This window comes from Phacochoerus africanus, chromosome 2 (assembly GCF_016906955.1).
Source record: "Phacochoerus africanus isolate WHEZ1 chromosome 2, ROS_Pafr_v1, whole genome shotgun sequence".
Lineage (NCBI taxonomy): Eukaryota > Metazoa > Chordata > Mammalia > Artiodactyla > Suidae > Phacochoerus > Phacochoerus africanus.
Genome location: NC_062545.1, coordinates 39,484,105 through 39,500,825, shown reverse-complemented (window position 1 = coordinate 39,500,825; position 16,721 = coordinate 39,484,105). Strand labels below are relative to the sequence as shown.

The following is a 16,721-nucleotide window of genomic DNA, read 5'->3' as shown; positions in this document are numbered from 1 at the left end:
TTTAATTTTCCTCTTATTTCATTAACCTGAAACTTGGGATGTGTTGTGATTAGTTTACAGAAAGTTTACATATATATATATATATATATATGGTCTTTCACTGACCTAACTTTTTACAGTTAAAGAGTGTGGAAAAATAAACCTGTTTATTTTTATACACAAAGGAAAGCATCTACAGGAATTTCTAAATTTTCTATGGACATTTATGATTTATGAGGGGAAAAGGGACAGGGTAGCAGTAATATAAACCAGAAAAGAATAGACCAAAAAGTATTGTAAACAGGCCAGTTCCTGGAAATGTTTCTGGATTTCCAGGTCTTAAATGAGTATGTAAATTACAGAAGAGATTTATAATGGTGGAAACATGATACGGAGTCAGAAAGGTGGGCGAAATGCATTGGATTAGAAAACAGAAGATTCCAGTTCCTAATCTAGTTCTGTTACTAATTTGCATTGTGACCCTTTGGAATGTCACCCAACATTCTAAGATCCGCTTTCTTTATCTCTACAGCAGGTAAATGAAACTCATCCTTAAGCTTCTTTACAGCACTGTGGAGAAGAAAGCTGATCTTTCCACGTAGGGTTACATTTCTAACACTGATTACAATTTAAAAATGAATTTTGCAAAACTAGCCAAGAATTGCAACAGCACCCTGAAGACCTAGTTAAGGGCATTTGGAAGCTAGCAGGTTAAGGTTCTAGTCCCGCTTTGACACAATTGATGACTTCTGGCAATTTTGTGCATATCTGTAAGGACTAGGTTCATTTTCCACATGGCCAATTGGGCTAGATGACCCCTGAGTTTTTATTCCATAAAAGCACTGGTTTTTCTCTTTGCTCTAAGTAAATAATTTAGAGAAATAATCTGAGTCCCTCAGTATACAGCTTTAGTTTCCAAAGTATTTTCATGAGGAGTTTTGACAGGGATGAACCAGAAGGAAAAAATATACCAGCACTTTTCATGGGAATTATTCTGAAAAAGATGTGTCTCATTTGAATGATGATTTATCAGGCTTTAGGAAAACTAAACATAAATTTAAAACCTTAGGTAGTTATTTTCTATAGACCTTCATCTATTAAGAGGAGGTAAAGTATGGGGGAGAAAAAAGGATTGGGATGGGTAGCTCATACTGATAAAATGAAGAATTAAAATGATAATTAAGTATTTACATATTCCTGACCAATATGACATGAATTATGAGTGAACCATAAAGACAAAGAGTTTTAACCAACCATTTATCTTTTCCTTTTAAAATGTGAAGCACAGACATGAAAGGACTAGAAATACTTTATTTGATGGTACCATAAGAACAGATGAGAGTTTAGTAATATTTTCCATGTGCTATTTTCATTGTAACTTTAAGCAGAGAAACCGTAACAAGTATTATTTATACTGTTTACACCATAATTGGTTTGTGTTATTCTTATTACAATAAATTATCCTACTTTATTTTCTTATCAAATAGTTTTCATAATGATAATGAAAGAAACAATAATACAATGTAGAAAAGCACTCAGAGGGAAAAGCATTGCCACATCCACAAGAATTATTTCTGAAATTAATTTTGATGTCACATTGGTATTAAGATATTTTGCCAGTCTCCACAGTATGTCTGTGAGATATAAGGTTTTTTGTCTTGAAATCCCTATTTTACACAACGGGAAACAAGCACAGTACATTTAGCAAATTTCCCAAGGCCACATATCGTGTCAAGATAGCACTGGAAAAAGAATTTACATTCACTATTTTTCTTTTACTGTCCAATGCCTAACACAGTGCCCTAGAAAGAGTAAATGTGCATTAGCTATTGAATGGATAAGCCATCCTTTTCTATGAAATTGAAAAAAAATTAGCATATTTACTGTTTATTCCTTTAGTCATTAAGTTGGACAACTGGAGGAGCAGTTGAGCAGTAAACTTAATCCACTGTCCTACCCATAAGTTTTCATTGCTACATGAAGAGACTTTGCAAGATGATAGCATCTGGTCAGTACTCAAGTTACACACCTCCAGGGCCCCCTAAGGAGTGTCATTAGTCTTGGTTCATAGCATCATTGGCTTTTGTGGTGTGAGTTAGGTCCATCAGCCTGCAACTGAGACAAACTTTTCACAAAAGTCACTGAAAATCCATTATTAATCAACATGTTACTGATGCTCTAGCCTAATGATATTTCAGCAAAACAGCATTTGACATCTTGGACCTAAAGAACTTAGTTGGCAGTCCTTGAAAATAAATCACTTGGCTAGTATCAGCTCTGGCTTTTACAGACTTTACTGAAGACAATTATAAAGCCAGTAAGAATACTCACTTTATTTCCTGAGTTAATTTGTCATAGTTGAATTGCAACTGTAAACACAATAAAGGTTACAGTGGCATGACTTTTAGCGTTGATAGAAAAATGTGGTAAAAAAAAAAACCACACGTTTATATCACTGGAAGACAAAGGATGGCACAACTATAATAGTCATTCCTAGTGATGCATTGTATCAAGTAAGTTAAAGATTGTCATCCATTTTATTGACACTGGTAACCAATTACATAAAAAACAAATAAGACATCTCATGAAGCACTTATGCTTAAAATGTATTCCTTCAACTTTGATGACATTCACATTTTTACATTCCGAGGAATAAAACCTGTTTAAATCCATAAAATGATCCTATTAAAGTAAAATGAAAATATTCTTGCATCCGTCACCCAAATTTAGTGATTGATCTAAAATTCCACCCAGGTGACATTTTCATTAGGGCAGAGTCTGGAAAAAATCTGAATATTCTACCTCTCATTTGTTTACATTTAAACATTCACCAGACTTGCCTAATTGGATGGTGTATTTCCGCAGGAGTGAATGTCCTAATTGTACTTCAAGTCAAATCTTAGAGACAAGATTCATCAGACATTTCTACTCCATCTTACCATGTCTAAAGTTCAGAGATATTTTGAGCTCTAAGATAACATCGCAAAGAGCTTATAGCATTCTTTGGTGCAACTGTTACCCCTTTTTAGAGCATAGTCACAACAAAAAATTCAGATAGAAATAAAATTAAACTATTACACATCAACTTACTGAGTAAGTTGAGTTTACCTACTACATGATGGAAAAAAACAGCTTATGCTAGTATACCCTTTCAACTTAAAGCATGGTCTTATTTTCACTTAAAAGTAAATATCTAACTGAAGCCAGGAACTTCATTTTGTAATTGTGTCAATTATGTTTAAAAGACCATTATTAAGCAAACTTTAAATTAATTTGTGAACAACCCTACCGTGAATGGAAGTTTAAAAAATATAAGCACCCACACCCAGCAACAAATGACAAATGCTTGTGCTCCAGACCCTCCCGTTTGTCTGCTTATTATTCAATCCCTTTGCTCACCCTTTCTTTCTACACCAGGCAGAAAAGTAAAATATTTTCAAAGAAATTCTCTGGACTATATGATTTCGATTGCCTGTGCCACTGTGGGCAAATGGAAGATCCTATTTTCAAAGTCTTAAAGCACTTGTAGGGGCTGTGCATGTGTCTCTTATTGCCCTTGTTGCTTCTGTCCTGGAGAACTTGGTTGACCAGAGCTCTCCCCAGGGCGGTGTGCAGGAGTGACAGGAAACTGAAATCCATAGCCATTGTATCCATCCAAGTAGAAACACTGGAAGAAGCTGATGGGGCCTAAGGAACAGAGCATGATGATTTGTTAAAACAAGCAGAATGTGTGTCAGGAATGGAAGTAGAGCACAGCGAGGCAGTATAGTACAATGCATAGGGACATGCATTTGGCAGCCAGATAGCCTTGGCAATGATCAGCAAGTTCCTCACAGGTAAAATCAAGACACAAAAATATCACAGAAATGTTGTGGAAATTAAATCAGTTAATATAATGTGAAGCACTTGAAATCCTTCCTGGCACATGAGTCCTTAATAATGTGATAATAAAAGGGGCCTAGCATAGAAAGTCAAAGTGTTTAGCTTACAGGAATCTACTGGTGTGCACAGTATTCAGAAAAAAAAAAAACTGTTATGTAGAAACAAGTTTCAAAATATGAGCTTATCAGTATGTGAAGTAACTGATTTTCATGTGTGTGTGTGTGTGTGTGTGTGTGTGTGTGTGTGAGAGAGAGAGAGAGAGAGAGAGAGTAACACCACAGAGCCTGTGTCTCCTAAAGTCTTGAGGTTTTCCACTTGCCCTTACTCTGGAGGCAAGCACTTCCCTGAGATGGCAGCTCTTTAGGGCACTGCTTCCAGGTAGCAGCTCTGCTGTCAGAGCAGAGAGCAACACAGGGGATGAGTAAAAGCCCAGCGAGGCAGTGTGCACCCTGGATACAGTGTGAGCTCTGGGCCCAGTGAGCTGGGGCTCTCAGGTAGCAGTTTGGTTAAGAGATGGTGAGTTTCGCCCCTCCTCACCATCGCAGGTCCTTACTGACTCTTCAGTGTTGTCCACACTATCCATTTGCATTCTGTCAGCCAACCCCAGACTTTTGGCAGATGGCCAGGAAAGAGAATGACAACCACAGTAATGGTATGTGGAATATGAGGAAATTGGCCAAATCCACACAAGGCTATTGGCTTAGGAAGTAGAGTAAAGCAAAGCTTTCTGGGTAGAAAGAAGCTGAGGGAAGCAACAAGGGATTATTCTGAGTTCATCACCCATGATGTCAGCTGACTGTAATTATTGGGTTTTCAGTGATGGGGACAGTTTAGAGAAATCTTGAGTTTAGTTCTTTTCCTTTCCACTCTATATCAATAGAATTGTTTTCTATTTTGTTCTGGCGTCAAACAGAGGCATTACCACCACCCAGCCTCCATTCAAGGTTATGGGAGGGAGCCTGGGGGATGGACAGGCTACAGAGAAGGATGGCATTAAAGCTGAACCTGCATTAAGGAGGAATGGCAGCACCAGTATTAAGAGGAAAGAAGTCTGTCTATTGAAAGGCTACTTCCAGCTGAAACTTCTCAGATGTGGGCAATGTTTTGACATTTATTTTATTGATGTCAAATAGGTTATTAATGACTATCATCATAGCTGTTATCTTCAGATCTTATACAAAAGGCTGGTGAATATCAAACCATAGAATTGCTTCATGGTAAGATGAAAATAAAAAATATTGTTTTGCTATAATAAATCCCCCAGGGAACGTAAAATATTCGTCACTTTTTACTAAGATAATAAAATTGCTTTATTTACATATTTTTAATTGAATTTTAATTTTGAGATCATTGTAGAGTCACATGCAATTGTAAGAGATAATGCAGAGAAAGCCCACGTATCCTTCACTTAGTTTTCCCCAATGGTAACATCTTTGCAAAACTGTACTATAATATCCCAACCAGGAAACTGAAATTCATATCTACCTTATTATGTTTTAATATTTATTTATGAAATAAGAGATTTTAAGTGTTATGTTATATAGCCACAAATTGTTACCAATAGGTTAACAGTTGGGAAAGCACTGCTAGATAAGTCAGAAACATGCCAGATTGACTTTATGATTTTTGTAACAATATCTAAAAGTATTGTTAAGACTGCTTATTTCCCTATATTTCACACAACCTGATTCTATGAAGGGTTATAATGAGTATTTATTTCTCTTATCCATTGAAGAATTCCCAGCATCTAAACTCTGCTTAGAACATAGTAGGCATTTAATAGTTATTCAATGAATAAAATATTAATACAGAAAAAGGAGGTGTTTGTTATTGTAGAAGGCGTGTTTGTAATTTTCTTCAGGAATACATTTAAGAAACATTGCAGAACCCAGAGAATATTATTGACATCAGTTCCTCAGATAAATGCCTAGTCCTTGCTTTAAAAGCATTATTTGAAGGAAACTTCAGTTATACCTGCTTCAAAAATTGCTTCCTTTAGTCTGGCTAGCAATGACGTTTATGCATTTGTGAATCCAAGATGCATTGCTTTACCATATGAAGAAAAGTCTAATTTGGAAGTATTGGAATAACGAGAATCTTTGACACTGAATTTTCTAACTGCATGTGAGTATTGATTGCATTCTAAAATCAACGATCTCAAAGATTGAATATTAAGAGCCTGGCACATATCAAGAAAAATCAAAAAGAACTTTCAATCTTAGAAGTGAGTTTCTAAGTAGCTGCATTACTGAGACCTATTTCTAATTTTTTTTCAGGTTTGATATAAAAATTTCCAGCATATCCCTTCAGCTGTCTTTTTATAAAGAAGACAGTAACACACATTTAAGCATAGATTCAGTTAGAGTGCTCAGGATCAGAGCTGTGTAGAATGGTTTTCAATGAATGCCACTTCAGTCATTACTTTGTAATTCTTCCAAATACATGCCTCTTGCCTGACACAAAAAGTGAAGAACTTCTCCTTGAAATATAAGTGACCCACTTTAATGTCATTCTTCATGTCTGTACTAAAAATCGTTTTCTTCAAATACTGGTCTTCTTAAGAGAGTCTAAAGTTTCAATTTATATGTACCATCTTGAATGTAGAAAGCTTTACTAGTCTTAAAAAAAAAAACTCACTTTTTTGCTTCTTTGTAGAAGACACATCTTCAGCTTCATCTATTGGATAGAAAACATGAAAGTAAATAACTTGTACTTTCACAGCCATTATACAACTATGTAGGGAACTGAAAAATGTCTAAAAAGGCACACAATATAAAGAAAAGCTAATTACCCTCTGTATAATATAATCTAGAGTCTTAATCAGATTCTGTTCAAACTTTCACTATAAAATTTAGAGACAAGAGCCAGTAATAGAAGAGGAGGCAATGAAAGAAAAGAATGGGAAATGCTACATGCAATTGTTCAGGCAGAAACTGGGTTAATGGAGGGCTAGCTGACACCCATTGCTTTCTTAGATGAGGGCTTTGATGCTCAGAGTTAAAATATGGTAAGGATGGAATCTACTATATAAAACAAACATTTTAGTTAAAAATAATTTTAAATTTGTGAGGGATATAAGTTTTAGTGATTATCCTCATCATGAAAGAGCAGCAAACCGGTGCTGCATCTTTTTCTTTTTCTCATGTGACTAAAGGACTCTTTCACTGTTGTGATATACACCATGTATTTATTTAATGATGGATAATTTGGTGCAACTCATTTGAACCCCCTTACCTAGGTTAGAAGCTCTTAAGTGATGTCCATAGATAAATTTTTTTTGGAGTTTTCTGTAAAACTCTTAAATGTTAAGGTGTATTTGTGTGTGTTTCATTTAAGTTAGTATTTAGATTTCATCACATTCTAAGTGAGTTCAAGAACCTTCCTTCTCAAAGTGTGATCCACATACCAGGAGTTTCTGCATTCCTGGGATACTGACAATAACATAGTTCTTGGTCCCCCACCCTGAATTCTTTCATTTTAACAGCACTGCCAAATGATTTCTGTATAAAAATATTTGAGAAGCTATGGTCTAGAAGTAAAAAACATGTTAAGTGTTATTGTTCTTAGTAATTCATTAAAAAAAAAATCTAAGAGTTCCATCGTGGCTCAGTGGTTAATGGATCCTACTGGGAACCATGAGGTTGTGGGTTCCATCCTTGGCCTCGCTCAGTGGGGCTCTGATTAGACCCCTAGCCTGGGAACCTCCATATGCCGCAGGTGTGGGTGGCCCTAGAAAAGTGAAAAATAAATAAATAAATTTTTAAAAAATCTTTTAAAAGTATTCAAAAATATCTTAAAGACAAATGTAAATCATTTCATAAGAATCAGGAATATATGTCCTTGTGTCTTTTCTCAAGGTGCTATTTTATGCACTGTTAATTAGTTCCAGACACTGGCACAAAACTTATATTTTGATCATAAGAATACCTCTTAGGCAAACTCTTATTGTCCACAGGCAAGTTTGGAAGTGGAATAGAAAATATCTATCATATAACAAGCCAAATTAGGCAGACAGGAAACACTTCAGGAAAAAAAAATGCATTAAATTAAATTAGCTGAAAACCTTACAACACAGATGAAGAAATTTCACCCTGGAAATATTCACAAAAGATCATGTCTCTGGTTGTAGCAAATTTTTCTGAGGTTTGAGGTCCTTCCTTCCCTCCTTCCTTCCATCCTTCCTTCCTTTCTCTATGCTATTATTGCTAGTTTAGGCAAGTTATCTCAATTTTTCTTAATAAACATTTTTCAATCTCTTACTGATTTGACCATTTATGTAGTCCTCTTGCTGACAAAAAAATCCCTTTAATACTCGGTGAAATGGTAATTTTGAAATATTGCTCTTGTAAGCAGGTTGGCCAACAAACACATTTAATTAAGTAGTTATAAATAAATCAGTATCCAATTAGTGCTTCAATATATGGGGATATGTGTGTGTGCGTGTGTGTGTGTTTATTTTTCAAATTGTACAAAAGCTCTTTGTTTAAAAATAAGTCTACTATCTGAACATTGTTTAGGTAAAGCTGATAACCAGATCAAGAATAGTTAAGTAAGACAAACAGACAAAAATATTAACAGCATTAAGAGAAACTCACAGTGAATTGAAGATAACAAGCTTACCTTTAGCTTTCTTTGAAGCTGGTACATCCTCAGAATCTTCCCCTACAGAGTAAAGAAAGATATACCAATTTTATGATTTATTTCTCAGATTTCCCAGAAAGGAAATACTGTATTTAAAGATTTTTAAGAGATAGATAATCTCTTCATTCATAAACTCAGCATCAGGTGTCTCTACGTACAAGAACTTCCTGACAAATAAAGCAACTTCTTTGACGTGGACAGAGAGGGGAGGCAATGGATACCATGCCAGGACTGTGGGCAGCAGGCCAGTCAAGGTGGCTAGAGCCAACAGGGCCCTCAGTGACCCTCCCACACATGCCTCTCCTCTGACTCTTAAAACTGCTTCCCCAAACCACAATCGCTTTTAAAATTTAGGGAATTTGAGGTAAATAAATTTATATACATGGCATATCAAGAGGAATTGTCCACCCACAAATTTTATTAGCTGACTGATTTACGACAATTGTAAAGGCAATTAAAAGACATTAAAGTTGAACAAAAGCTCCAACATATAAACAATGACTCTTCACTTCAGGTTCATTATATATATCGCTTAGTCTTTTATGCATTTTACTTAAAAGGTACATAGCAGAATAACGTGGTAATAATTTTAAGTCAGAGATCATTCTAACACAATATAACTAAATGATCTTTAAATTTTTATATCAATATTTTTAGCACTTGTAATGATTGGAAAGAAGGTCAGTTTTATATCACCTATTAAGATTTTGCATACCAGGTATTTATAAATAGAAAAGGAGTAAAACAGATCAATGTGCAAATTTTCTCTAATAGGAAAGAAATGTAACCTTCAAAAAGAGATATCAAAAACAAAATGGGCAACAGAAACAAAATTACTGGCATTTTTTTATGGTAAATTATTCAAGTTTCAACCTGACTAGTTTTAAAAATATTTAAGTACAAATTTAACTCAATTAAATACTGAATTAAGTGACCATGGTCTTAAATAGCCTCATCAACAGTTACACATAAAAGAATGGTATAAATAATTACATGATATTTTAAGTGACATAATATCTATATTTTTAAAATGATATCAGAGTTCATAGATGAATTGAATAATAACTGTATTTAATTGTATAGTAAAAATCTGCTTATTTCTATGGAGGATATTTACAAAACTAACATGATGCAAAGCCTTTATACATGGAATACACATTTTATTTTTGTAGATAATAGCACACTTAAAACTAAGGCATGTATTCTCTTGGATCTATTTGTTACCTATGGGGAAATAAATATGAATAGAATAAAAACTTAACTTCTTCTCTTTCTCAAAATTAGTATTCTGACCCACAGTAAACTAGCTACAGGTAATAAGAGCTGGCAAGAACTGAGTCACATGTTGATCACTCAGGCTAAACAGAAGGAAAACAGAGGCACAAGGTAAACTGCCAGCCCCCGGCAGTTGCTATAGAGATGAATTCTCTGTGTAAACAACTTAATGGTAACAGAAATTTACTGAACTAGGGATAATCCATGCAATTGTAACTGCTCAGAATACAAAAAAATGAAAAAAAAAAAAAGAAGTAAGGCACTACAGTCCATTTACTCTTATAACTTGTTCCTTGACTGGGCAAGTGGTACTTTGGATAAATTACTTGACTTTGAATAGGTACAGCTATTATTATAAAAGAAGTATCCAAATGTACCAAGAGACTTTTAAGGAGTGACTTATTTTTATGGGAAGAGCAGTTAGGAAAATGCTTTATAAAGTAAGTCTAATTTAAAATGGGCTCATAAAAACAATAGAGAAGATCAATGAAACAAAAAGTTGGTTCTTCAAAAAGATCAATAAAATTGATAAACCTTTAGCCAGACTCATTAAGAAAAAAAAGGAGAGGGCTCAAATCAATAAAATTAGAAATGAAAAAGGAGAAATTACAACTGACTCCTTAGAAATACAAAGGATCATTAGAGACTACTATAAGCAACTATATACCAATAAAATGGAAAACCTAGAATAAATGGACAGATTCTTACAATGGTACAACAAAGATTGAGACAGGAAGAAACTGAAAATATGAACAGACAAATCACGAGTACCAAAATTGAAAACGTGATTAAAAACCCTCTAAAAAACAAAATCCAGGACCCTATGACTACACAGGTGAATTCTATCAAACATTCAGAGAAGAGTTAACACCTATTCTTCTGAAACTCTTTCAAAAAACAGCAGAGGAAGGAACACTCCCACACTCATTCTATTAGGCCACCATCACTCTGATACCAAAACCAGACCCCTGACCACAAAAAACAAAATTACAGACCAATACAGTGATGAACATAGATGCAAAAATCCTCAAGAAAATACCAGCTAACTGAACTCAAATATATATTAAAAGGATCACACACCATGATCAAGTAGGGTTTATCCCAGGGATGTAAGGATTCTTCAATATCTGCAAATCTATCAATGTGATATACCATATCAACAAACCGAAGAATAAAAATCACATGATCATCTCAATAGACGCAGAAAAGGCTTTTGACAAATTCACTACCTGTTTCCAATAAAAACTCTCCAGAGAGGAGGGATAGAGTGAACCCACCTCAACATAATAAAAAAAACATATATGAAAAACCCACAGCTAACATCATTCTCAATGGTGAAAAATTGAAAACATTTCCACTAATTTCAGGAACAAGACAAAGATGTCCACTTTCACAACTATTACTCAACATAGTTTTGGAAGTCCTAGCCACAGGAGTCAGAGAAGAAAAAGAAATAAAAGGAATCCAAATTAGAAAAGAAGAAGTAAAACTATCACTGTTTGCAGATGACATGATGCTACACATAGAATACCCTAAAGACAGCACCAGAAAACAGAACTCATCAATGAATTTGGCAAAGTTGTAGGCTACAAAATTAATACACAGAAATCAATTGCATTTCTACATACTAGTAATGAAAGATCAGAAAGAGAAATCAGAGAAATCATCCCATTTACAATTGCATCAAAAGGAATAAAATACCTAGGAGTAAACCTACCTAAAGAGACAAAAGATCTATAGTCTGAAAACTATAAAATGTTGATGAAGGAAATCAAAGATGATACAAACAGATGGAAAGATACAGCATGCTCTTGGATTGGAAGAATCAGTATTGTCAAAATGGCTATATTGTCCAAGGCCATCTACAGATTCAATGCAATTCCTATCAAATTACCAAAGACATTCTTCACAGAACTAGAACAGAATATTTAAAATTTGTATGGAAACACAAGAGACCCTGAATAGCCAAAGCAATATTGAAAAAGAAAAATTAAAATGGAGGAATCAAGCTTCCCGACTTTAGACAATACTACAAAGCTACAGTCATCAAAACAATATGCCATTGGCACAAAAAAAGAAATATAGACCAGTGGAACAGGCTAGGAAGCCCAGATGTAAACACAAGTGTCTATTGGCAACTAATCTATGACAAAGGAGGACAGACCCCACAGTGGAAGAAGGACAGACTCTTCAATAAATGGTGCTGGAAAAACTGGAAAGCTACATGTAAAAGAATGAAAGTAGAACACTATCTAATACCATATACAAAAATAAGCTTAAAATGGATTAAAGACCTAAATATAAGACACTATAAAACTACTAGAGGAAAACATAGGCAGAATGCTCTTTGACATAAATAACAGCAACATCTTGTTTGATCTACCTCCTAGAATAATGACAGTAAAGACACAAATACCAATGGGACCTAATCAAAGTCAAAAACTTTTGCACAGCAAAGGAAACCATTAAAAAAAAAAAAAGACAACCCACAGAATGGGAGAAAATCTTTGCCAACAATGAAACAAAAAAGGGCCTAATCTCCAAAACATAAAACAACTCATGCAACTCAACACAATAAAACAAATAACCAAACTGAAAGTGGACAGAAGACCTATATAGGCATTTCTCCAAAGAAGACATATAGATGGCCAATAGGCATATGAAAAAATGTTCAATATAACTAATTAATAGAGAAATGCAAATCAAAATTACAATGAGGCACCACCTCACACCAGTCAGAATGGCCATGATTAACAAGTCAACAAATAACAAGTTCTGGAGAGGGTGTGGAGAAAATGGTACCGTCCTCCACTGTTGGTGGGAGTGTAAATTGGTATAATCACTCTGGAAAACTATATGGAGGTACCTCAGGAAACTAAATATGGAGCTACCATATGATCCAGCAATTCCACTGCTGGGCATATATCCAGACAAAACTTTCACTGAAAAAGATACATGCACCCCTATGTTCACAACAGCTCTATTCACAATAGACAAGACGTTGTCTTAAATGTCCATCAACAGATGAATGGATTAAGAAGATGTGGTACATATATACACAATGGAATATTAGCCATAAAAAAGACAAACTAATGCCATTTGCCTAAACATGGATGGATCTAGAGACTCATAGTAAGTGAAGTAAGCCAGAAAGAAAAAGACAAATACCATATGACATCACTTCTTTTTTTTTTTTTCCTGCTTTTTAGGGCCACACTCACGGCATATGGAAGCTCCCAAGCTAGGGGTCGAATTGGAGCTTATAGCTGCCAGCCTACACCACAGCCACAGCAATGTGGGATCTTTAATCCACTGTGCAAGGCCAGCGATTGAACCCGCATTCTGATGGATCCTAGTCTGGTTCATTAACTGCTGATTCACAAAGGGAACTCCAATATCACTTATTTGTGGAATCTAAAATATGGAACAGATGATCCTATCTAAAAATAAAAAGCAAGGAGTTCCCATCATGGCTCAGTGGTTAACGAATCTGACTAGGAACCATGAGGTTGCAGGTTCGATCCCTGGCCTCACTCAGTGGGTTAAGGATCTGGCCTTGCCATGAGCTGTGGGGTAGGTTGCAGACATGTCTCAGATCCCACATTACTGTGGCATGGCATAGGCCGGTGGCTATAACTCCAATTAGACCCCTAGCCTGGGAATCTCCATACGCTGCAGGTGAGGCCCCAGAAAAGACAAAAAAATTAAAATAAAAAGCAAGCAAACAAACAAAAGACAGAAACAGATCATGGCCAAGAAGAGCAGACTTGGGGTTTCCATGGGGGAAAGGGGAGGGAGTGGGATGGATGGGCATTTCCGGGTTTGATGCGAACTGTTGTATTTGGAATGGATGGGCAATGGGACCCTACTGTACAGCACAGGGAAATATGTGTGATTGGGTCACTCTGTTGTACAACAGAACTTGATGAAACTTTGGAAATAAACTATACTTTAATAAATAAAATGGGCTCTGTAATATAGACAGAATTTTGACTAAAGGAGATGGTAAGTTTAAAGTGAAGGCAATCATATTAAGACAGTTTAGATCCAGCAAACAATAAAGGTTATTTGAAGAGCATGGGCAATGCTGAGGAGGGCAGAAGAACCGCATCTGAAAAGGCTGGATAGGATTATCGCGTGCAAGGTCTCTAAAGGTCAGGCTGAGTAGTCTGTATTAATGTCATGGCAAATGAAGACCATTCCACAGAGAAATAATATTTTAGGTGTATTTAGTAAAACCAGTAAAACTAGACGATGAAAGAATGGATTCAGAGGAAGAAATCGTGAGTGGATTTTAGCAGTCAACATAGAAACCATGATTTCTGCAACTAGGAGTCATTGAAGGAGTTGAGCATAAACAAGGCTTTGTAAATAGAGTTATAGAGAATTGAGTACGGGTGAGTGCAAGAGATTAATACAATAAGGGATAACACCATGCATTGAGTTTGGAGAAGGATAATGTCCTAACAAGGAAAGCCTAACAGGTACTCATTAGCTGGATATCATGAAAAGTTTAATTTTCTATGAGTTCAGTTGTGGTGTTGGCCAGTCATAAAATTGCATATGTGTAGCAAGGCAGAGAAGGCAAGATGTCTGGAAAATTTTAGAAGTGACATGGACAAAACTGGGAAAGCTGAGACATCATTTTTAAAGATGGCAATAATAATTAATATTTCTTTAGCATTTACCACCTATCAAGTTATATTATTTCACATGTACAAGAATATCAATCCTGACAACATCTAAGTAATTTTCACTTCTTATTCTAAATCTCCTGTACAGATAGAGCAGAGATGGGTTAAGTGCTGCCTACGGTCATAAACTGACTGAGTGGCAGGGCTAGAGCAAGAGCCCCAAGCTGCATATATCAGAGTCACTTGAATGAAGATTTACATATATTTCACAATTGTGTACCTGTAATGTGTTATCCATTGTTGTAAGCACGAATAATAACACCTTCTCAGTGAATCTGTGAGGCAGGTACTATTACTATTCCCATTTTAATGAAGGGAAAATTGAAGATTAGAAAGTCACGGTGCCAGAGCTAGCAAGTGGGGAAATCAAGCTTCAGATCAGGCATTTGGATTCCAGAGATTGTGCTGTTAATCATAATGCTATTCTACCTCTTGAGAATGACCTTCTAAACTCAGTGCTCTCTGATCAGAACCCACGTATTACATTGCCTAACAAGTATCTGCAGGCAGGCTTAGACAGAGTCAAGTTACACAAAAGCCATGCACTGGACAGAGCAGAGATGAAACAGCATCCCTCGAAGCATGTCCCTCTGCTCTCTCATCAATCTGTTCTTCTTCAGTGGGGATGAAGAGAATAGTTACCTAGTTGTTTTTTAAAATGGTGATGATAATGAAGAGGAAAGCATATCAATTCTGTTCACCTAAACACCGTAAGTAATTTAGGTAATAATTCTAAACACTGAAGAATAAAAATGTATTATCTTGACTTTCAAACTGCAGACTCCATACTGAACTTACATGGAAACTTAGATTCCAAAAAACCATAAATATCATGGAATCTACCCTCCCCCACCCAAAGCAGATGTGTCTACTATAATGAAGTCATTGAACAGATGGGAGTTCTGGTCTGTGTGTCTACTATTTTAATCTTTTAAGCATGCTGATGTTATGGTTTGGATTTTGCATAACTGTTTATACTCACTGAATTGGAACTATAGACATGGGTTCTTTAAGAGCTATTAGCTTATGAAACCAATAAATATCATGATAGAAAGGCTTAGATTTACTATTTTGAAGTGATATATCTTTTAATTAACTGATAACTTTTCCCAATTTACAATATGCCTCATCTCACATAACTGTCTGTTACAACATTTAAAAAATTTATATATGTGTGTTACTTTATGATCAAATGTAATGTAGTAAAATAACAACAATAACAACAAAATGCCAGTTCTCTCTGCCCTTTGCCTGCAAGTCATTGCTGATCTTCAAGCCTGATATCTAGCCATGGATCAAAAAGAGAGAACAGGATAGGATTTCAGAAAGATTCAGGTGGAAGGTCTTTGTCTGCATGGAGACCAACGATGTTGACCATATCAGAGAATGGGGGAGAAGAGAAAAAAAAAAGGTAATTAAGATTTGCAATTTGTAAGTATGGGCTGATGCTTTAAGAACACTATTTCACGAAAGTGCCTGATTTAATATTCAGATCGCATGGAGTTAAAGCCTGAAGAGTTGATGGAGAATTGGTAGGAAACTTAGTTCAGAAGTGTGGTTGTAACTGAAAGCAGATCAAAAGTATAAGAACTTCAGGAACAGAAAGGGTAGGAGACATTTTATACAAGGGAATCATTTGAAGATATTTGTAAGCAGGGGGAAGAGGATATCTTAGAATGAGAAGTGAAGATGTGGGATTGAGGGAGCAAGAATCAGGGGAGGCAAGAAAGGATGGAGTGGAGGAGAACATGAAGTAGATCAATCTTGGGAGAAGCAATGCTTCTTCACCTGAGCCTAGGAGGGTAGTGGTGGGTGAAAAAGAAAAGATTAAAAGAGATTGCAATTTGGAGAGAAGGAAAATTGAAAAAACCCACAATGATGCCCTAGACTGTTAAATTTATTTTTCTTCTTTTTACAGATAACATTTTCCTATGTAGTGCCCAGTCTGTTCTGCATATTTTTAGCCAACAGGATAAATAAATAAAAACTAACTGAATAATGCATATGTGTGAACCAGCTGTTACTGCATGTTTATTTCTACTAGCAGTCTATTCTGATTTGCACAGAGTTTTGAGAAATATTCATAGGTAAGCATCTGGGTTCCTTAGGCACAGACAGAAAAGCAACTTAGCATGGATTTTTGTATACTCACTCACACTTCTTACTTTATCTAATTCACTGCATCACCTTTTGTCTTCAGAAATAATGAAAGCTCCAAATTATTTTCTCAACTGATTGGCTAGATTATGG

The 16,721-nt window shown here is 35.5% G+C and overlaps 1 protein-coding gene across 1 annotated transcript in view; it reads right to left on the bottom strand.

The window, feature by feature from the left end:
- Positions 1-1,270: 1,270 nt before the first annotated feature.
- Positions 1,271-16,721, bottom strand: part of LOC125120628 (triadin-like) — a 61,108-nt gene continuing 45,657 nt past the window's right edge. Inside the window, exons 14-16 of the mRNA XM_047769132.1 lie at positions 8,482-8,523; positions 6,499-6,537; positions 1,271-3,666 (exon numbers count right to left, since the gene is read on the bottom strand). Of these exons, the coding sequence (XP_047625088.1) occupies positions 3,527-3,666; positions 6,499-6,537; positions 8,482-8,523 (221 nt within the window). The 3' untranslated portion in view covers positions 1,271-3,526. The remainder of the gene's footprint in view (positions 3,667-6,498; positions 6,538-8,481; positions 8,524-16,721) is intronic.